This window comes from Bubalus kerabau, chromosome 4, assembly GCF_029407905.1.
Source record: "Bubalus kerabau isolate K-KA32 ecotype Philippines breed swamp buffalo chromosome 4, PCC_UOA_SB_1v2, whole genome shotgun sequence".
Lineage (NCBI taxonomy): Eukaryota > Metazoa > Chordata > Mammalia > Artiodactyla > Bovidae > Bubalus > Bubalus kerabau.
In genome coordinates, this window is record NC_073627.1 from 51176411 (window position 1) to 51193429 (window position 17019).

General features: G+C 55.0%; 2 protein-coding genes across 2 annotated transcripts in view; both read right to left on the reverse strand.

The window, feature by feature from the left end:
• AATF (apoptosis antagonizing transcription factor) overlaps positions 1 to 2846 on the reverse strand; it is a 105911-nt gene extending 103065 nt beyond the window's left edge. Inside the window, exons 1-2 of the mRNA XM_055577362.1 lie at positions 2621 to 2846; positions 1422 to 1613 (exon numbers count right to left, since the gene is read on the reverse strand). Coding sequence (XP_055433337.1) covers positions 1422 to 1613; positions 2621 to 2717 — 289 coding nt within the window. The 5' untranslated portion in view covers positions 2718 to 2846. The remainder of the gene's footprint in view (positions 1 to 1421; positions 1614 to 2620) is intronic.
• A 4347-nt stretch (positions 2847 to 7193) lies between these two features.
• Positions 7194 to 13901, reverse strand: LHX1 (LIM homeobox 1). The gene is made up of 5 exons (XM_055580142.1): positions 13464 to 13901; positions 11357 to 11583; positions 10982 to 11259; positions 9488 to 9653; positions 7194 to 9106 (listed from the first exon to the last, which is right to left on the reverse strand). Exons 1-5 carry the CDS (start codon positions 13631 to 13633, stop codon positions 8727 to 8729), a joined length of 1221 nt encoding a protein of 406 aa, XP_055436117.1. The 5' UTR covers positions 13634 to 13901; the 3' UTR covers positions 7194 to 8726.
• Between the last annotated feature and the right edge of the window lie 3118 nt (positions 13902 to 17019).

Genomic DNA, 17019 nt, shown 5'->3' on the forward strand with positions numbered 1-17019 from the left:
GTTATGGCTTCTGATTTTACTTATAGAAAAATCTGAATTATATTATAGAAATTAAATTATAGAAAAAATTACTTTTACTTCTGATACTTACAGGTCTTTCTGGATCATCATTGATCATCCAATCTCTTCCAGTGCAGAACACAAAGGTCCCACATACAGGAAGCATAACTGTAAAGGGGCCTGTTACCAATAACTTTCTTCATAAAACAAAGATTTTATGAAAACATAATAGATCTTAAGTACTTCTTTAAGTGAATATCAGATATACTTTTATAGACTCAAGACACAGAAGGCTGTCAAAACTATACAGTTCCAAATAGTTAAGAGAAATAATCCTTTAAGTTCTTTACATGTATGATAGTAGTTTAAAGTATAGATCTTAGAGTCAGACTAACTTATTTGAGTTCTGGGCTGCACTTACTAGATATATGACCTTGCATAAGTTACGTACACATACGCCCCTCAATTTCCTTATCGGCAAAATGGGGATAAACAGTAGCAACCTCACAGGGCTGCTGGGAAGATTAAACAAGATGATCATGTACCCAGAACTGTTTCAAGGCCTAAATCAGGGATATGAGAGCATGACTGATTATTTCTTTCACATTATCTGTGGGTTCTCAACATGGTCCCTCTGACCTCTCTACAGGAAAACAAATAGCACCCACTCATGAATCACCACATCCAGCCCCCTTCTCCCACTCAGAGAAACGCACGATCTTTAAAACTATAAGCCCACATCCTCCTAACTCTTGAAGGGAATAGGGAAGGGTTATGAAAGTTTTATAATGGCAAAGAAATGAGTGTCAAAAATTAATATTACCCAGTGACTCAATGCAAGACTTGACAAACGAAAGGAAAGATGAGTAGCATGCTCATCAGACACAATGCTTTTTCAACACATGCGCGTGTGTGTGTGTGTGCTAAGTTGCTTCAGTCATGTCCGACTCTGTGTGACTCCATGGACTACATACAGCCTGCCAGGCTCCTCATTCCACTGGATTCTCCAGGCAAGAATACTGGAGTGGGTTGTCACGCCCTTCTCCAGGGATCTTCCTGATCCAGGAATCAAACCCACGTCTCTTACGTCTCCTGCATTGGCAGGCGGATTCTTTACTACTAGTGCCACCTTGGAAGCCCAACTCACAGCCCTCTCCAAAATCTAAATATGGAAGGCCTTCTCTGTCACGCCATTTCAGGGTGAACCATTAGTGTAAACATTAGGAACAGAGCAACTTAATAGCTCTAGGCTTTAGATTCCTTACAAAGTGAAATTAAGTACTTCAGAGGGCCATTTCTAATGCCGAATCAATGACAGTAAGTGGGGGCATCCTAAGACAGTGGCTGTGCAGTGGTCACCCAAAAGAAAGTAAGATTTAACCCTCCAAAATTAGGAAAGACATGCAAATAGGTCTACTCACCAGATGAGCCTGACAGAGTCTGCTCCCAATGGTCTTCCTTCCAAGCTTTTCTAGATGTGGTCTTGCCAGAATATCTCTTGTCTGTGTCCAAGAGGGAGGCTGATGCCAGTTTTCGAATGCTACCCACCGCCTGAAAATCACCTTCCCCATCTTCCCCTTCATCAAACCTGTCAATCACTTTGGCAGCAGTGGCTGGGGGGGGAGGGGGAAAAGTAATCAGAACCTCCTGGTTAGAACCAACTTCAAGGGCAACCCTGTTCAACCCTTTAAATTCATGCTTCAAAGTCCTCTGCAAAATCCCCACCAACTTCTGAGAACAGGGACCTCATTACCTCCAGACTACTCACACTACCTTGCTGCTATTCCTGAACAGAAAGCTGACTCTCTGCATCTACTAGAAAGATATATTTCCAGGCCTTGGAACATAGAAAACTAAGTCTAAATTCCTCCTCCACATGCGACAGTCACTCAGATATTTCAAGTCAGCCATCATCATGTTGTATCCTACTCCAGCCCATGCCTCGGGAGTTTTCTTTGCTTATCCAGGCTAAACAACCTCAGTTCCTTCAAATGATTATTCCTAAGAAACGGTCCAGCACTCTCATTTATCCCTCTGTATTCTCCGTTCCTCGCACTTCTCGGACTCAAGCCTAAAGCAGGATTACTCTCAACTAGACGTTGAACAGCAGCTTACAGAACGGCTGCCTTATTCGTCAACCACTAAGCAAGCGTGTTGAGGCCTGAAAAGGCTTAAGGGGCACCACGGACGCCTACTTCTTCCTTCAATCCTCCAAGTAAGTTATCAGAGGCAGGCAGTTTGTTTTTGTAAAAGAATGAAACTTCCTTCTCCTCATTTCTAATGCGATGCCAGTAAGGGCATCCTGAAAGATGACTACCAACCCGAGGCCAACCTGGCTGTCCGCCACAGCCCTGGATCAACAGTTAACCCAAGCCTGAGTGCTCCGGGCGCCCCGCCCTCCCGAGCACCAAGTCCAGAAAGCGCATCAGGAGAATCCCGACGCTCTCCTCCCCGAGTCCCAGGGGGCCCCTCTTCCCGGGAAGCAGTTTTCCTCTGAGCAGGGGGACAGGAGGGTAGGCTAGGCGGCAAGGCCCAGCCGCCGGCCCCTCACGCGCCCCCCAAGTCCTCCCGGGGCCAGGCCCGCCGCTCCGCACGTGGCCTTGCCCGCGTCAGGCCTCACCCTCCTCCGGGTCGGCCTCAGGATCCGCCTCGCGCGGTCGCGGGTTCAACAACTGCTCCAGCTGCAGCGCCAGAGACTGCGCTCCCGCCATGGTCATCAAGGCCTCGCCCGGCGCGGCGCTCTTGAACGTCCCTCTCTCCCTGCCGAGTCCTCTCGCCTGAGAGACGGATCCCCGCGCACCGTCAGGAACGCGCCGAGCCGCGCGCCCGGCTCCGGGTCGCCAACTTCCGGGAGGCTCTCGGGAGGGGGCGGGGCTTGCGTCACTACAGGCGTTGCTAGGACGGAGGCGCACGCGCCCGGAAGGCGGCCGCGTGTGCGTGTGCGCCTGCGCCGAGGGGCGGGGGGAGGGGAGGGGAGGGGTTGGGCCGCGCGGGAGCGCGCAAAGGCACGTGGCTGCCCCTGGCCCAGAGCCGAGACTCTGTGAAGCGCTGCTCGCGTCCTCTTGCTTCAAGTATGCCTCTAGATTTGTCCGAGATTTGCTTGGGAATAAAGTGTAGTGTAGCCATGACCTGCGGTGACTGATTTGAAAAACAGGAGGAGTAAAGGGTAAGCGTCTCGAGCCTCACGTGTACTTTAGGGCAAGCACAGATTGGGATCCAGAGCAGGTTTGGCATTTCACAATTTGGAGGAGTCTGGGGCCCGGCGCACGCCTCTGACCCACCGGTAGTCCTGATTTGGAAATCCTACCTAAGGGATGGGCATGTGTTAAGTGTGCGGTGGACTGCTGGCATCTTTATTAATAGCAATACTTATTACAGAAAGTGCTATGGCTGTGCATAAATAAAGATTGATTCTATAACTTTTCCAAGTAGCCTTGTCTGTGCAGGGAAAAGGGGGCGAAGTGAGGACTACTCTACTGCATACCCATCAGGATTGATAACCTTGCTGTTCAAAGATGAGAGCATACACTTGAAACTGGTGCACAAATGGGGAAAAATTCAGGTCACAGAGGGGCAGAGATGGACTCAAAATATAAAGACCCAATGGGATCAATTTAACTGCACCCAGGTACATAGAAAAATACAGTCCGTTTATATGCACTTTCCTTCATCATGCATTCCCTGACTGCCCGCTATGTGGCAGGCACTGCTAAATGAGATACAAAGATGAGTAAGTTAGATTCTCCCCTGGTGGTGATCAGAGGAGGAGGGCAAACAAACATGTAAACAGAAGCTGTAAAAAGGGATCATCAGGGAAGAACAAAGTGGTCTCTCCTTACAGTGTCTGTTGGAGGTCACCTGTAAAGACCTTGAAGCTCCTAAACAAACTGCCTCAGAAAACAGGGTTTGGGGTGGCCTCCTGCCCTTCCTGGAAGCAGCCCAGGCCATTTGGATCCCACGGCTGAAGCTTGGGAAGCCCCCAATTCTCCAGTGTCTCCCATATAACCCAAGGAAAGTGTGGGTCCCTGACTTCCCTGGTCTTCATAGGCCACCAGCGTGAAGAGCAACAAAAGACCACGTGTCCCATGTCCACTGCTTCCTAGGTGGCTGTGGCGGGGAAGGACAGCCCTCAGGGTTGACATTCACAGAGTCAGAAAGGAATGAACTCCAGATTAGGATGGGAGCACCCTAGGCAAGGCACCGAGGCAAGGAGAACTGCTTTTTATCACCTGCAATAGAATTCAGTCTAGAAAACAGCTTTAAAGCAAAAACACAAAGAACATAGCCCCTTTAACTGCAGTCTGGTGCCTGCATATGGGGCCTCCAGAGCAAAAGCACACTTAGTGGGCTGGGCCAGCCATCGCCCTGGGCTTTGAAGGACAAAAATGTTTCCCTCACCCCACATCTAGGAAACTATCTCCCCCAGTCCTCTTCCTTTCCTATTTGGGACACTGATAAAGCTCAGAAACCTGGTCTTGGGGTTAAAAAAAAAAAAAAAAAAAGGTGAGGGAGAGAAAGGGAGGCGGGAGGAGGTGAATCAAAGCAGAGACCACCTCTAAGCTGTCAAGCAAACAGGACACTGCTGGATAATTCTGGGCAGAAAATGTATGCTCCCCTACTCTGGTTTCTGGCCAGGTGCCCACTGACTTGGGAAGCCTTTTGAAGAAGAAATCAAGACCACCCTACTCCTGTTACACATATCTCAGGGCCCCCAAAATGCTTCCCCCGCCTTCCTACCCCATCCTGAGGATAGAGAGGGGACTCTAGGAGTGGAGGAAAGAAGTCCTAGGACTTGAGATGCCGCTGAGAGATGGAGATGCACGAGGCGGCAACCTTCTAAAAATCCCCTCTCTGGGGGCCCTCCTGGCTTGATTCTGGTTTCCTGAGAAGGGAGGAGGGGTTTCCTGATGGGGGTGGGAGTGGAGATGGAAGATGGACAACGGCAGGGGCTATTTTTAAAGACTCTACCTCTTAGAAAAAAGGTAAACTCTGGCTAGTAATTGTAAACCCTAGTGATGTGAGCAAAAGAGATGAGGACAGGCAAGGGAATAAATGGGAGCATGCTCCCAAAAGAACAGTCCTCTCTGGAGAAGACGGTCAGAGGGTCTCCCAGTTCACGGCTCCTCTGCCTACTGCCTCAGAGCTGCAAAGTGGCAGACAGATGTAGGAAGGGCAGACGATAGGCAAGGGTGGCATTGGATATCACCCCTACCCCATTGTCCCAATCAGCTGTCTGTTCAGGAGCTCAAGAGTTTAGGGAAACCAGGTGCTTACCCATCTCTCTTCTCAGATACTCTCCAGGATCCCAGGCCCCTGCCAGTGCCTGTCCAATATTCCTCCCCTACCTCGTCTCACCCCAAAGCAATTCCCACTTGCCCCCATTCTGGAAAAGAGAGGTGGGTGAGCTTTGCCTCCCTCGCCCAGAGCAGGCTGGAACCCTGATGGCAGGTGGCTAGAGGTGGCGGCTCTAAGATGGCCGCAGGGAGAAACCAGGCTGCCAAGCCCAGGAAGGAGAAGAGACTGCGCTCTCAGCTCTCAGGGCGGAAGGGACCACCCGGCGCTCCCCTCCTGCCCTTAAAGGCATTTCCCCGGAGCTCCTAACATGCTGGGGATGGTGCTGGGCTCCTCTGCACCTCAGAGCCAGAGGTGGGGAGCACAGCTCTGATGGGCATGAGAACAATCCTTGACATTCCTAGATCTCCCCCTCTTGGGCGGCTGCAAATTTGACTGCTAAACTTTGCCACCTGTCCAGGGCCTCCTTAGGGTTCTGGATACAGCGCCCAGTGGGAAAGACTAAGCTGCTGCTGGGATCCACGGAGTCAGAGAGAATTGCATCCACACGGAGTGCCAACTCTAAAATGCTTCTTATCAAGTACCCGATTCCACAGTGAAACTGCTAAATAATTCAGCAGGCTTGATAGGAAAATGCAGCTTCCCAATGAGCATACATTGAGTTAAATGAATGTCTTTAAAGGAGGCTGGCTATAATGAATAAGTTGGCTATGATTTAATGTATATAAATGCTAAAAGGGCAAAAACAAGGCGATCCCGTGATTACATACAAAGTAGATAAAGAAATGTGCTGCATGCAGAGGCTAGGAGTTTCAAAAGTCTTCCCAGTATTTCATAAATTTGGATTTCTGAAAGAACACTGTCAGATTCCACCCTGATAGTCCTCCTCATTGGATAAGCTGTCATGTGGATGCAGTGAAATATGGCTTATTTTAAAGCCTTCTTAGCAAGAAAGATACACTTGGTAGTGTCTTAACAAAATATGAAAACACTGAAAATTGCACACCATTTCAAATAAACCCTTTGGTTTGTTTGTTTGTTTGTTTGTTTTAATAAGGAAATAAAGAATCTAGACTGAAATCTAGGTGATAATGGAAAAGAAATTCTGGAACTCTAAGTAGTGTCTGATAGTAAAACACACACATGTATTTCACAGCAGATAAAATATTTAAATTCCTTCCATGTTTAATGAAGGCTTGGAAGAGGTTGAACTACTTTTCAGAACCTATTGGCAACTCTCCGTTGAAATTTGATTTCTGTATTGGTTTTTTTGCTCATCTTTCAGAGAAAGTAATATGTATCTTGTGCCAAGCAAAACAGTTTTCCTTCTGGGGAACTTCAAATGAAACAAATACTATAAAACAACTGTTTCATATCACTTCTGTGAAAGGGATTAAAGTATTTCATTTCTAGCTGTGCTGTACCTTCATTTTATGTTATCTTTCAAACCACCAAATTAGAAAGCAGGATTATCTATGGGAAATGAAACAGAAAAGTACCATCTCTAACCACCTATTTACAGGTAACTGACATTCACAAGTCAGGTTTTACCTGTTTAGAGGGGGAAAGGAGAGGGCGTGGGGTCTCATGCTTAATCACAGACTGAGACCACTCATTTTTAGCTGTGGATTTGATTTCTATTTCCAATTCTATATTAACTTTTCAACAAACATATCTTCAAATGTATCCTTTAAAATCCGCCGAATGCAAATCTGCAGTTAATAACAGCACGAAGGCACGGAGAAAAGCGTGGCTGGCATTAGCCAGGGGGTTCAACCACAGTCAAGGTGAAAACAGGTCCCCCCTAGTCCTGTCTCTCTTCCTCCTGGTTTCTGAGGGATCACTCCACTCCCCATCACATCACAGGTCAATGTTAGTTGTCAAAACATAAAATAACACACCGATTATCTAAACATCAGATTTTCTATTTTTATTAAAAACTCACAAATTTATTCAACATGTTTCCTTTCATACAGTGAATGGTCTAATATGCACTGGAGGTCACACAAGCTTAGGTTTATCAGAACAATAAAAGACATATGAGAAATTTAATTTATAAAGAAAAAAAGTAGCAGCTGTTGACTGCATATTTGACCATAAAATTTAAATATTCTGGACTTTTATTTTAAAGACACAAAAATAAAACCTGTTTGGGTCTATATAAGTCATATTAACAATTCCATGAATGTTCAACAGGACTAAAAATTAGCAAAGATGTTTTTTTTTTTAAACCTTGTAACACTTTTTTTTAACACTTTCTTCAGGTTGTGGTGCCAGGCACCTTTACAGTATTTGTGCTATAATTATTCTATTTGGCAAGTGTCTGAAATATCATGTTTTCTCTTTGCCTTGTGTAAACAACACCTTTTTACATACTAGCACAGTGAGCTGTGAGCCCTGCAAATCAGAACATCTACAGGAAAAGAAAAAATGAACAATTTTGGTTGATTGCTCAAAACATTTTGTTTTGAACAAGAGGTTTCAAAACAGAATATATTAGTAAAACACTGAACTCCTGAATTTAACATTATACGTAAACAGTTGACTGTTTTTAGTTCAATAGTCTTTTTTTTTTTTTTAATTTTGTGTGTGTGTTTGTGAAGGTAGAATACTTCTTTTGTACAGCTGATGTTCAAGTCATTTTACTAAGAGGTCTGGTTGGAGACCATAGTATCGAGTGTGTCTGCGTGTGTCTGTGTGTGTAGAGCTTTGTGAAGGTAGAAGAGTTGATACTGAGGGCTTTACATTTAGAATTTTGCAATTTTGGCAAAAACAAAAAAACCAAAAATCCCAGATAGACAAAAAATATATATATATAGTCCCACCTGATGCACAGCAGGTCGGCGTTTCTGAAGCTATAAGAGTTTGTGGTCGCTGTTGCTGAACTCTGAGACAACTCTAATAGATGTCTCAGAGCCTGAGACGTCTCTTGGCCGGCCCGGAGCGCCCCCCGGCCGCTTCGCCCAGCTCAATTGTCTTCGGGCGCAGCCTCCCTCCCCGCGGCTCCTGGCGTCACCCACCCGGCTGGCCGCCCCCGCGGCTGCCGTGGGTGTTTTTCTCCGGCCCACCGGCCCCAAGCTCACGCTGGAGGCGTCGGTCCGAGGATCCGGGTCCAGCGGGAGGTGGGGAGAGGTCTGGATTCGCCGCCGGTGCCCGAATTTTGCACTTTGCCAGCCAGCGCTCGGATCCCCGTCCTACCTCCAGGCAGATCCGGATCCTATTTCGCGTCCCCCGTTCCCATCCGGTCTCCCCAGACGGAAAATGGTCCCCGAGGCTGGAGGCAGGAGGGGCGGGGGATGCCTTGCTTTTCTGTTTTGTGTATGATTTTTTTTTCCTGGTTTTTTTTTGTGTTTTTTTTTTTTTTTTTCTGTTTTTCTTAAATAGAAGGTTCATTTCTGTACAACCGCGAGCTCCGCGGGCCGTGCGCGACTCCGCTACCACACGGCCGCCTCGTTCATTTCTGGGGGGTGAGACAGGTGGTTCCCATAACTCGCCCCGCCGTTGACCGACAGCGACGAGAAGGGTGGGCTGGGCCCGAAGACCTCGGCCGACATGGAGTGGAGAGGCCCGGGCAGGCTGGGCTCGGGGCTGGGCGAGTCCCCGGGAGGATGCGCCAGGATGTCGGTGAACCGCTGCGCCTCACTCGACGGGTGGTGGCCGGGCAGCGGGTGCTCCAGGCCACCCAGGGGTGTCCCGGAAGGCCCGGACGACGGCACGAAGGGCAGTTCCACAGGCGTCTGAGCCTGCGAGGACGGGGGGCCTTGCGGAAAGAAGTCGTAGTTGCCTCCGGGCCCGTAGTACTCGCTCTGGTAATCTGCGGTGGCGGCGGGGAGAGGGGACGTCAGGGCGGGGCCCCGGGTGGGGCGGGATGACCGGGCGGGAAGGCGCGCTAGCGGGGCTGGGGAGGGCAACGCCGGGGCTCTCCATTCGCCGGGCTCTCCTGCCCGGCTGGGCGCACGGAGGAGGCCCGGGTGCAAACGCGGGAGCTGCTCCCTCTCTGCCCACCGGCCTCATTCAGGACCAGGAATTCGATCTGGTCTCACTGCCTCGCCTCATTTCCTCCCCAGCCTCCACCCTTCTCTCCCGCCCTCTCCGCTTCTCCTGCAGAAAGCCAGGAGCGCCTCCGCGCTGCCGCCCGCTTCCAACGAAACGAAACCGGGCCTGCCAGCGTGCTGCCCCCGGGCCGCGCACCCACCTCCGTAGAAGGAGAAGGGCCCGTTGGGAAGGAGCTCGCCAGGCTCCAGGCGATCCACGAGCGGCCGCATCCGGCGCGGACTGCGGAAGAAGGCGTGGCGCCGGGCGCCCAGCGCGCTCAGCTGCTTCATCCTCCGTTCCTTGGAGCGTCGGTTCTGGAACCAGACCTGAAGCACACACGACTTGGGGTGAGGCCCTGGAGACCCTACCTCCGATTCCACCTCCCAGCTCGCGGATTCCCAGCTGTGTGTTTTGTGTCTTGTATATGGTGTGGGGGGCGGGGGTGGCGGGGGAGGGCGGTGCGTGTCTTCGAGTAGAACCACGCGGGGTGGCCCTTGAGCCAAGGGTGGACAGGATTCCCGGCAGGGGTACCTGGGCAAGCCGCCCTGCCCAACAGGAGACAGTTGGAGTTGTTCCTAACAATCGCAGAGAAACACTTGCAGCTTGTACGCGCGGAGGCGCTTAACCTCCCCAAAGACATACGGCTTCCCTTTCACGGACTCTGGCAGCACCCCCACCCCCACCCCGCATGATAGTGACAGAGATCCAAACAGCCTCCTGTTGAGTCTCCCGAAGACAGTGACACCAAAACCCACAGCCTCCTTTCCGCACCCACGCACGATCTCCCAGTGCCAGACATACCCGTCCATAGCCTCTCACTGTTAGAGACATGGCCAAGCACCCTCCCCTTCACCTGCGCATAAGAGCGCACAGCAGAGCGTCTCGGCGGAGAGCAGCCTGCATAGTGCGACTACTGCACACAACCTCCCAGGCACATCTCCCCATGGCCTCGCAGAGCCGCCAGGCACCGGACACCTAACCTTGGGCTCGGGACTCGGGCCGAACCACCCGCAGGTTCAAAATCTGACAGCGCGCACCGGCGCAGCTGCCTGGATGACCGCCTCCGGTCCCCAGGCGACTCAGGAAGGGCCGCGGCAGAGCTGACTCCCGCCCCGACCACCTTCCCTTCAAACCTGGGCAGCCCACCTCTCTTTGGAGGTGAGGTCTGCTGGCGGGGGGCGGGGGGGGGGGCTGGTTTAACTGGAGCCAGAGACCCACAAAGTTGGGGGCGGGGACACCGAGGGAGACCATGGATTGAGACCACGGATTAATCTCGGGATGCACAGCGACCGCTCGGCTCCTCCCGGATAGGGGTGGTAGGGCAGAAAAATAGGTCGGCACTCTCATCGCCGCGTCCGGACGGTGCCCCCTCCTCCCGCCTCATGCCCCACCTCCCCCGTCTCTCTCTCCCATCGTTACCACTATCACCAGCGTTGGACTGGAAAGAGGAGGAGGTTTAGCGAATTCCAGATGTCCTACACTTCTGGTGCGACTTCAAAGTCGGAGCCGGGTAGGGGTGTCTGGGCCTCTCCCCTCCCCTCTGCCAGCCTCCAGGGACTCGCTCTGCTCCTCAAAGCTGCTCCCCACCCCCCACCCCCAGGCTTAACCTGCAGGTTGCACCTCGAGGGAACTAAGTGGCATGCTCGGCCCTGACCTGGATGACACGCATGTTGAGGCCGGTCTCCTGAGCCAGCTGCTCGCGGATGTGGCGCGTGGGCTTGGGTGTGGCGGCGAAGGCGGCCTTCAGTGTCTCCAGCTGCTTGGCCTTGATGGTGGTGCGAGGCCCTCTCCGCTTGGCCCCCAGGTTCTGGTCGTCGTTCTCATTGCTGCCCCCTTCCTTGTCCGACACGTTGGCGCTCTCCGAGTCCTTGGCGTCGTCCTGCGACGGGTCTTGGGAGTCCGGAGACAAACTGGGGTCACTGCCCGTGGTGGCTGGGGAGAGGGAAGGGACAGGTGAGCAGCAGCCAGTGGCGGGCCTTCCTCCCCCGAGACCCACGCACCCGGAAGGAGCCGGGCATCAGGCCCTCACCCGAGTGGAGGCTGTTCTCTTTGGCGACACTGCTGTTGCTTAGGTAATCCTCTTTGCAGACAAACTTGTTCTCATCGATGATGTAGAGCTCCTCGCCGGTGGATAGCTGCTTGTTACACATCATGCAGGTGAAGCAGTTCAGGTGAAACACTTTGCTCCGCGCTCTTCGCACCAGGTCGCTAGGGGAGATGCCCTGCGCGCAGCCAGCACACTTGGTACCGAAACACCTGCGGGGGGTGGGGGGTTCGGGTGGGATTGGGCCGAGGGAAGCCAGAGGGCAGGAGAAAGGCGATAGAGACAGTAGAGGAAGAAGAATGGGGGGAGGGGTGTGGAGAGAAAAAGAGAGAGAAAGAGCCGAAAAGGAAGAGAGGCAGAATGCCGATTAAGCAGGCCAGAACGCAGGAGGAGAGAGCGCGGGTGCCAGTGAAAAGTCAGGGAGGAGATACACATGGTTACAATGAGGGAGCAAGGAGCTTAAGCCGCCGCCACCCCTAGCCTCCTGCCCCGTGTTGTCCCAGAGGGAAAAAGCTCTGAGTGAGGGAGGCAGGCACCTCCCTCACTTTTCCGATTTTCCGATTAGATTCAAAAAACCAAATTAGATCTCCATTCTAACTCGTCCCAAGCACCGCCGCTTTCTATGCGTTGCCTCTTTCGTCGAAAAAGAACCCCAGTCCCACGGCGGATAACAAACAGCCGCGGAGAGCCTGGACGGCCACAGCCTGGGCGCTGCCGCGTTCCAGCCCAAAGCCCGGCTGGTCGGCTCAAGCTAGACCGCGTCGCGGCTCTAGGTGCCGGGATGCGCTTCGCGGGAGGCAGGCTTCTGGGGCCCACTGGCAGCCTGCGGTGCTCGCTGTTGCCCCGTTCGGCTCTCGCCAGTAGCCAGAGGCCGGGCACCGCGGGCCAAGGCCAGAGGCCCGGCCTGCGCTTCCTCTCGGCAATACCAGTGGACCGCGCTTTGCTCCGTGGGCCGCCGCCACCAGGGCCGCACATCCCCGGGATGCACCGGGGACAGCGCTTCCGGGTGCTCTGGGCAAAGCCACCTGGGTGGCTTCGAACCCCTCCTCTGTCCCCCAGTTTGATCTGTCACCACAAACTCAGAGAAAAGCAGAGACTAAGTCAGCCAAGGAAACTGGGATATTTCAGACCGGCCTAAAGGAGGATCAATTCGAATTTGCTCCAGTTCTGTTGGTTTGTGTGTTGTGTGGACTCGGTGGCAGGGTGGTAAGTTAAAATGCTCAGCGGAGCAGGGTTGTCGGGAGGCTTCTCCGGCTCCAACGAGCCAGGTCTCCGCTTTCCCCCAGGTCTCCACAAGGAGGTGGCCTGCGGTGGCAGCCAGAGGCCAGAAGAGCTCCGAGCTGAGCCCTCGCCTCACTGCCGAGGTCGGCGTTGCGTGGAGGCCGAACCTGCTGGCCACGCGGGCAGCCGGGGAAGGTCGTCTTGCAGGCTGCAGCCTCCGGCACTTCACAAGCTACCAGTGCAAGTAGTGTGGCCAGGTCGGCCCATCGGGTGTCAGGAAGACCCTGGGCCGTGCAAGATAGGCCCCCGGGCCCGAGCTCTTCCCAGCCGCTGCCACCGCAGGCGACTGGACGCGCCATGCCAAAGGCTCGGCGGTTCCCGCCAAGACTTCTCGGGGACGGAAAAGGTAGTGGGACGCAGTTTAGCCGGGGCTTCTAAGCTCAATCTGGAGGACGAGTCAACCGGGGAGGCAGGAAGAATGCAGTTGCTGGACAGATCTGCTAGGGGAAAGATAGGACGCGGGGCTACACCTTCTGAGGCTGAGCTACCTCCTTCCAAGCCAGGAGGAGCTTCTCGCTCCGAGGCGAGTTCAGACTCTTTTTCTTCCCAGGCACGTGCAGCCAAGCCCGGACCCACAATTTACAGGGCGAAAGCAGGCCGCATCCTCGGCGCCCAGCGCGCGCCAGCTGGCCAAGAGGCGGGACCCCCACCCCCACCCCACCCCCCGCCCCCGGGTACTTAGCTGCCCCTCTCCAAAGGCAGCTCCCAACGCGGGTCGCCGCGGCCACGCTGACCTCTGATCCGAAGCCGGCTGGGAAGGGCCCGCGGGGAAGGAGCGGCCCAGGCGGCGCGCGAGGGAAGAAGTACTCACCGGAAGAAGTCGTTTTTGCAGTAGAGCTTGCCTTCCCGGGAGAAGCACTTCTCGGTCAGGTTGCATTTACATTCACAGCACTGGACGCACTTGACGTGCCAGGCCCTGTCCAGCACGTTCAAGAGGAAGCGGTCCAGGATGGGCCTTTTGCAGCCGGCACAGTGCACCATGGTCTTTGGTTTGGTCGGGTGAGGCCCGGAGAGAGAAGCGCAAGATAGAGCCGAGGAGATGACTCACGAACACGACCGGCGGGAACTCCCCAGCCCCTCCACAAAAGGGGACGCAGACTTGGCGGGGCAAACCGAAACCCGCACCGGAAAATCAAAGACAGGGAGGAAGGCTGATGGGGGAGTGGGAGTGGGGGGCGCCGCTTCGGACAAGTGTGCAGCCGGGCAGTCCCGGGGCCTCCGGGGCACAGCAGCGCCGCCGCAGCTCGCAGGGCGAGGAAAAGAGTCTCAGGCGGGCGAGCTAAGCGACTCTTCAAGCCCAGAGCCCGCGGAGGAGTGAAGGTCACCGAAAACGGCGACGGGAACGTAAATAAATAAACACACCGGAGTCGGAGAAGGACGACGCGGCTGGCCGGGGTTGCGGGGAAAGCGCCGCTGAGTTCTCTCGGGCTTGAGGTAGAGCTGTCAGAAGGCAAAGTGCATCTGCTCTTGTCGGGGTAGGAGGGCGGGTGTGTGTGTGTGTGTGTGCCGGGTTGCCCGCCACCTGAATTTCCCCTCCTCTTTCGATAAAGAAAAGAACCAAGCGAATAGAGAAGCTTTGGATCCTAAACTGCCGGCATCGCTCAGCGGGTCGGGACGCGCTGGGCGCCCGCGGTGGGCCTGGGCGGGCAGGGAGGGAGCAGGGGCTGGCCGAGGCGGGGAGGGAGGGAGGAGGGGAGGACCGGAGGAAGATCTCGTTGTCGATTGTTGTCGTTGCTTAGGTTTCCCCCCTTTTGGAGAAGAGTTCTCTTGTCAACCGAGAGCGGAGAGGGACAACTCCGCGCGGACGCAGCCAGGTGCGCGCGCGCGGTCCCCACCGCCCCAGCCCTGTCACCTCGGCCAGTGGCCTGCCGGGCGGCCTCCGTCTCCGCGGGACAGCCCTCCCCGCGCCTGGTCTCTTTCGGAGAGGGGGTGCCGTCCGGCTCCTCACCGCGCCTGGCCGTGCATCGTGGCTCCAGTCGCAACTCGCGGCCTCCTGGGCGCGCAGCCCCACATCGCTCGGCCCACGCTCCGGCTGCCTCCGTGCAAACCCCACAGTCTCTGGACTTTCTTTTCTTTTCCTTTCCCCCTCTGTTTTTCGTTGGGGTAGCAAATCTGTGTTTCCTTTCTAGCCTCTTTCCTTCCTTTTTTTTTTTTTTTTCCTTTTGCAGCGGGAGGAGTCGGGGGGAGGGGGTGTAGCTTGAAGAGCTTTAAAAACAAAAACAAAACAAAAACGTCCTGGTGCCGCGGCTACAGTTGTGCGCGGCTGGAACAGCTCGGCCTGGGCCGCCGCTGTCGCCGGCTGTCCCCGGACAGGCGTCCCTCTGTCCCTGGTCTCCTGGCCCAGTCCGCCGCCCCGGCGCGTCTCTCCCCGGCTCCGGCGGCTCGGTCACTGCTCCCGGCTGTTGGCTGGGCTCTGGAAGCCCCCTTGCCTTAATGCAGCGCCCGCCGACGTCACGGCGGCCTACGACCAATCAGCGGCTCGCGGTCCCTCTGTAAACCATCCTGCATCTCCCGGCTGGGGAGAGTGCCGGGAGACCGCGTTTCGAGGATCAGTGGCGACTGCCACCGCGGCCCTGCGCGGTGCGGGCGGCGGGCAGCGAGGTGCCCGGGTCCCCTCCTGCTCCGGTAAGGCGTCGCTTGCGGTCGGAGAGACTGAGAGAGCGCGTGAGTGGGAGAAGGCGGAGGGCAGACTTATGCCCTGAGGGTGGGTGGTACCCAAGATCGAGCCTTGTTGGAGGTTGGGGTGCAGCTGGCTTCGGGAGCCTTGGCGGCCCAGGTGCACTGTTTGGCTTTGCAATTCAGCGGGTGCTGGGTCCCTTCCCACCGCCACCCTTGCTTTCTTGGCCTAGAAGTTTGCTCCGGGCACCGCGCGTGTCTTTAGGGGCGAAGAGGGGAGGGCGTTTGGCAGCAGAATCTCACTCCTCCAGTCGCTCCTTCTGTGCCCCCTCCCCCAATCCATCCAAAGTCCACAGGTTCCAGGGCTCTGGGAGATCTGGGTGTCTGTTTCCCGCAGTGCCGTCTTGGAAAGTTGATTCCGGCGGTTTCCTAGTGGGGGCGGGGGAGACCGGAGGCGCGGCGCCGGGGAGGGGGGAGGAAAGGAGTGGGTGGGGAAGCGCCTCGGGTGAGGAGTTGCTACCCCAGCGAGAAGTTGCGAGAAAACTGTGATCCGGAGACACCTTTTACAGACGAAAACAAACGACTAGGCGGGAAACGGTGGGGGCAATAGCGGCGGGCGGGGGTGGGGGTGGTAGTGACGGAGGGAACGGCGACGTCCTGGGGACTCCACCCGGAGACTGAGAAGGATGGGGATGTGCGGAGAACCGGCCCGGCCTCCACGTCTCCCCTTTTCCAGGCTCCAGCTTCCCAGACAAGCTTGGCACCAGGTTCCCCAGACAGGCGCAGAGCACAGCCTCTGGTAGTTCGCGTCTTACGGAGCCCATGCCTTCCTCAATTTCCTCGGAGTATAAACTAGGGACCACTGCCCGCGGGGGGCAGATTATCCCAGAAGTTCGGGCCGAGTCTGGGTCCTGAGAGTCTTAGCCTCGAAGAATCACTCTAGTTCCGCGGCCCACACCAAGTACCAAATTCGTTTCGACAGCACCATTCCTATGCTTAACCCGAATCTCTTCCGAAGTGAAATCTGAAGGTGGCAGGGCTAGACAAGCCCCGCATTTGCGCCACGTTTTTTGTTTTTTTTGTTGTTGTTTTTTTTTTGTTTTTGGAAGGAGCGTTAGGAAGGCGCATTCGGCTAAAGTGTAGAAGGCAATAAAAATGGGCGGCCAGCCAGCGCGGTCTGGCCGGTATTCGGGGAATGGCTTTTTGACCCCACACGCGGGGCTGGGTTCAGACATCTCTCTCCCAGCTAAGTTGGAGAAAATGCTCCCCGAAACGCAACTGTTACGAACCTGGCCAGGCAAGGAACTCAGTTCTTTGCAAATGGAATCCCCTCTTCGAACGAACCGGGAAGCCCGTACAGCGAATTTGGTTTGCGCTCGGTACATTGGGGTTTTAGGACTCTGCCAACACTGTTTTCCATCCTTAAGCCTCCGCCCGCACGGCCCTGCACCCCCGAGGCCCGCTGGCAGCCCCCTCGCCTTGCCGCCCGCGACACCTTTCGGTTGGAAACCAAGCCAAGGCCGGCTGTGCGCCTCTCTGGCGCTCCGCCCATCTGGACCTCTGGATCGGAGGCCCCTTTCGCCGTCTCCGCACCCCCTCCACACACACCTGGGCTCTGGCTCCCCACTGCGGCGAGGGAGGCGTTGGGGCTGGTTCTCTCTCTCTCAACAGCCCCCTCCTCGGATCTCTCCCAGGCCCGGGCTCAGGGCGGAGCTGGGGAGGGGCCGCGCTGTTCCCCAAACCAGCAGGCT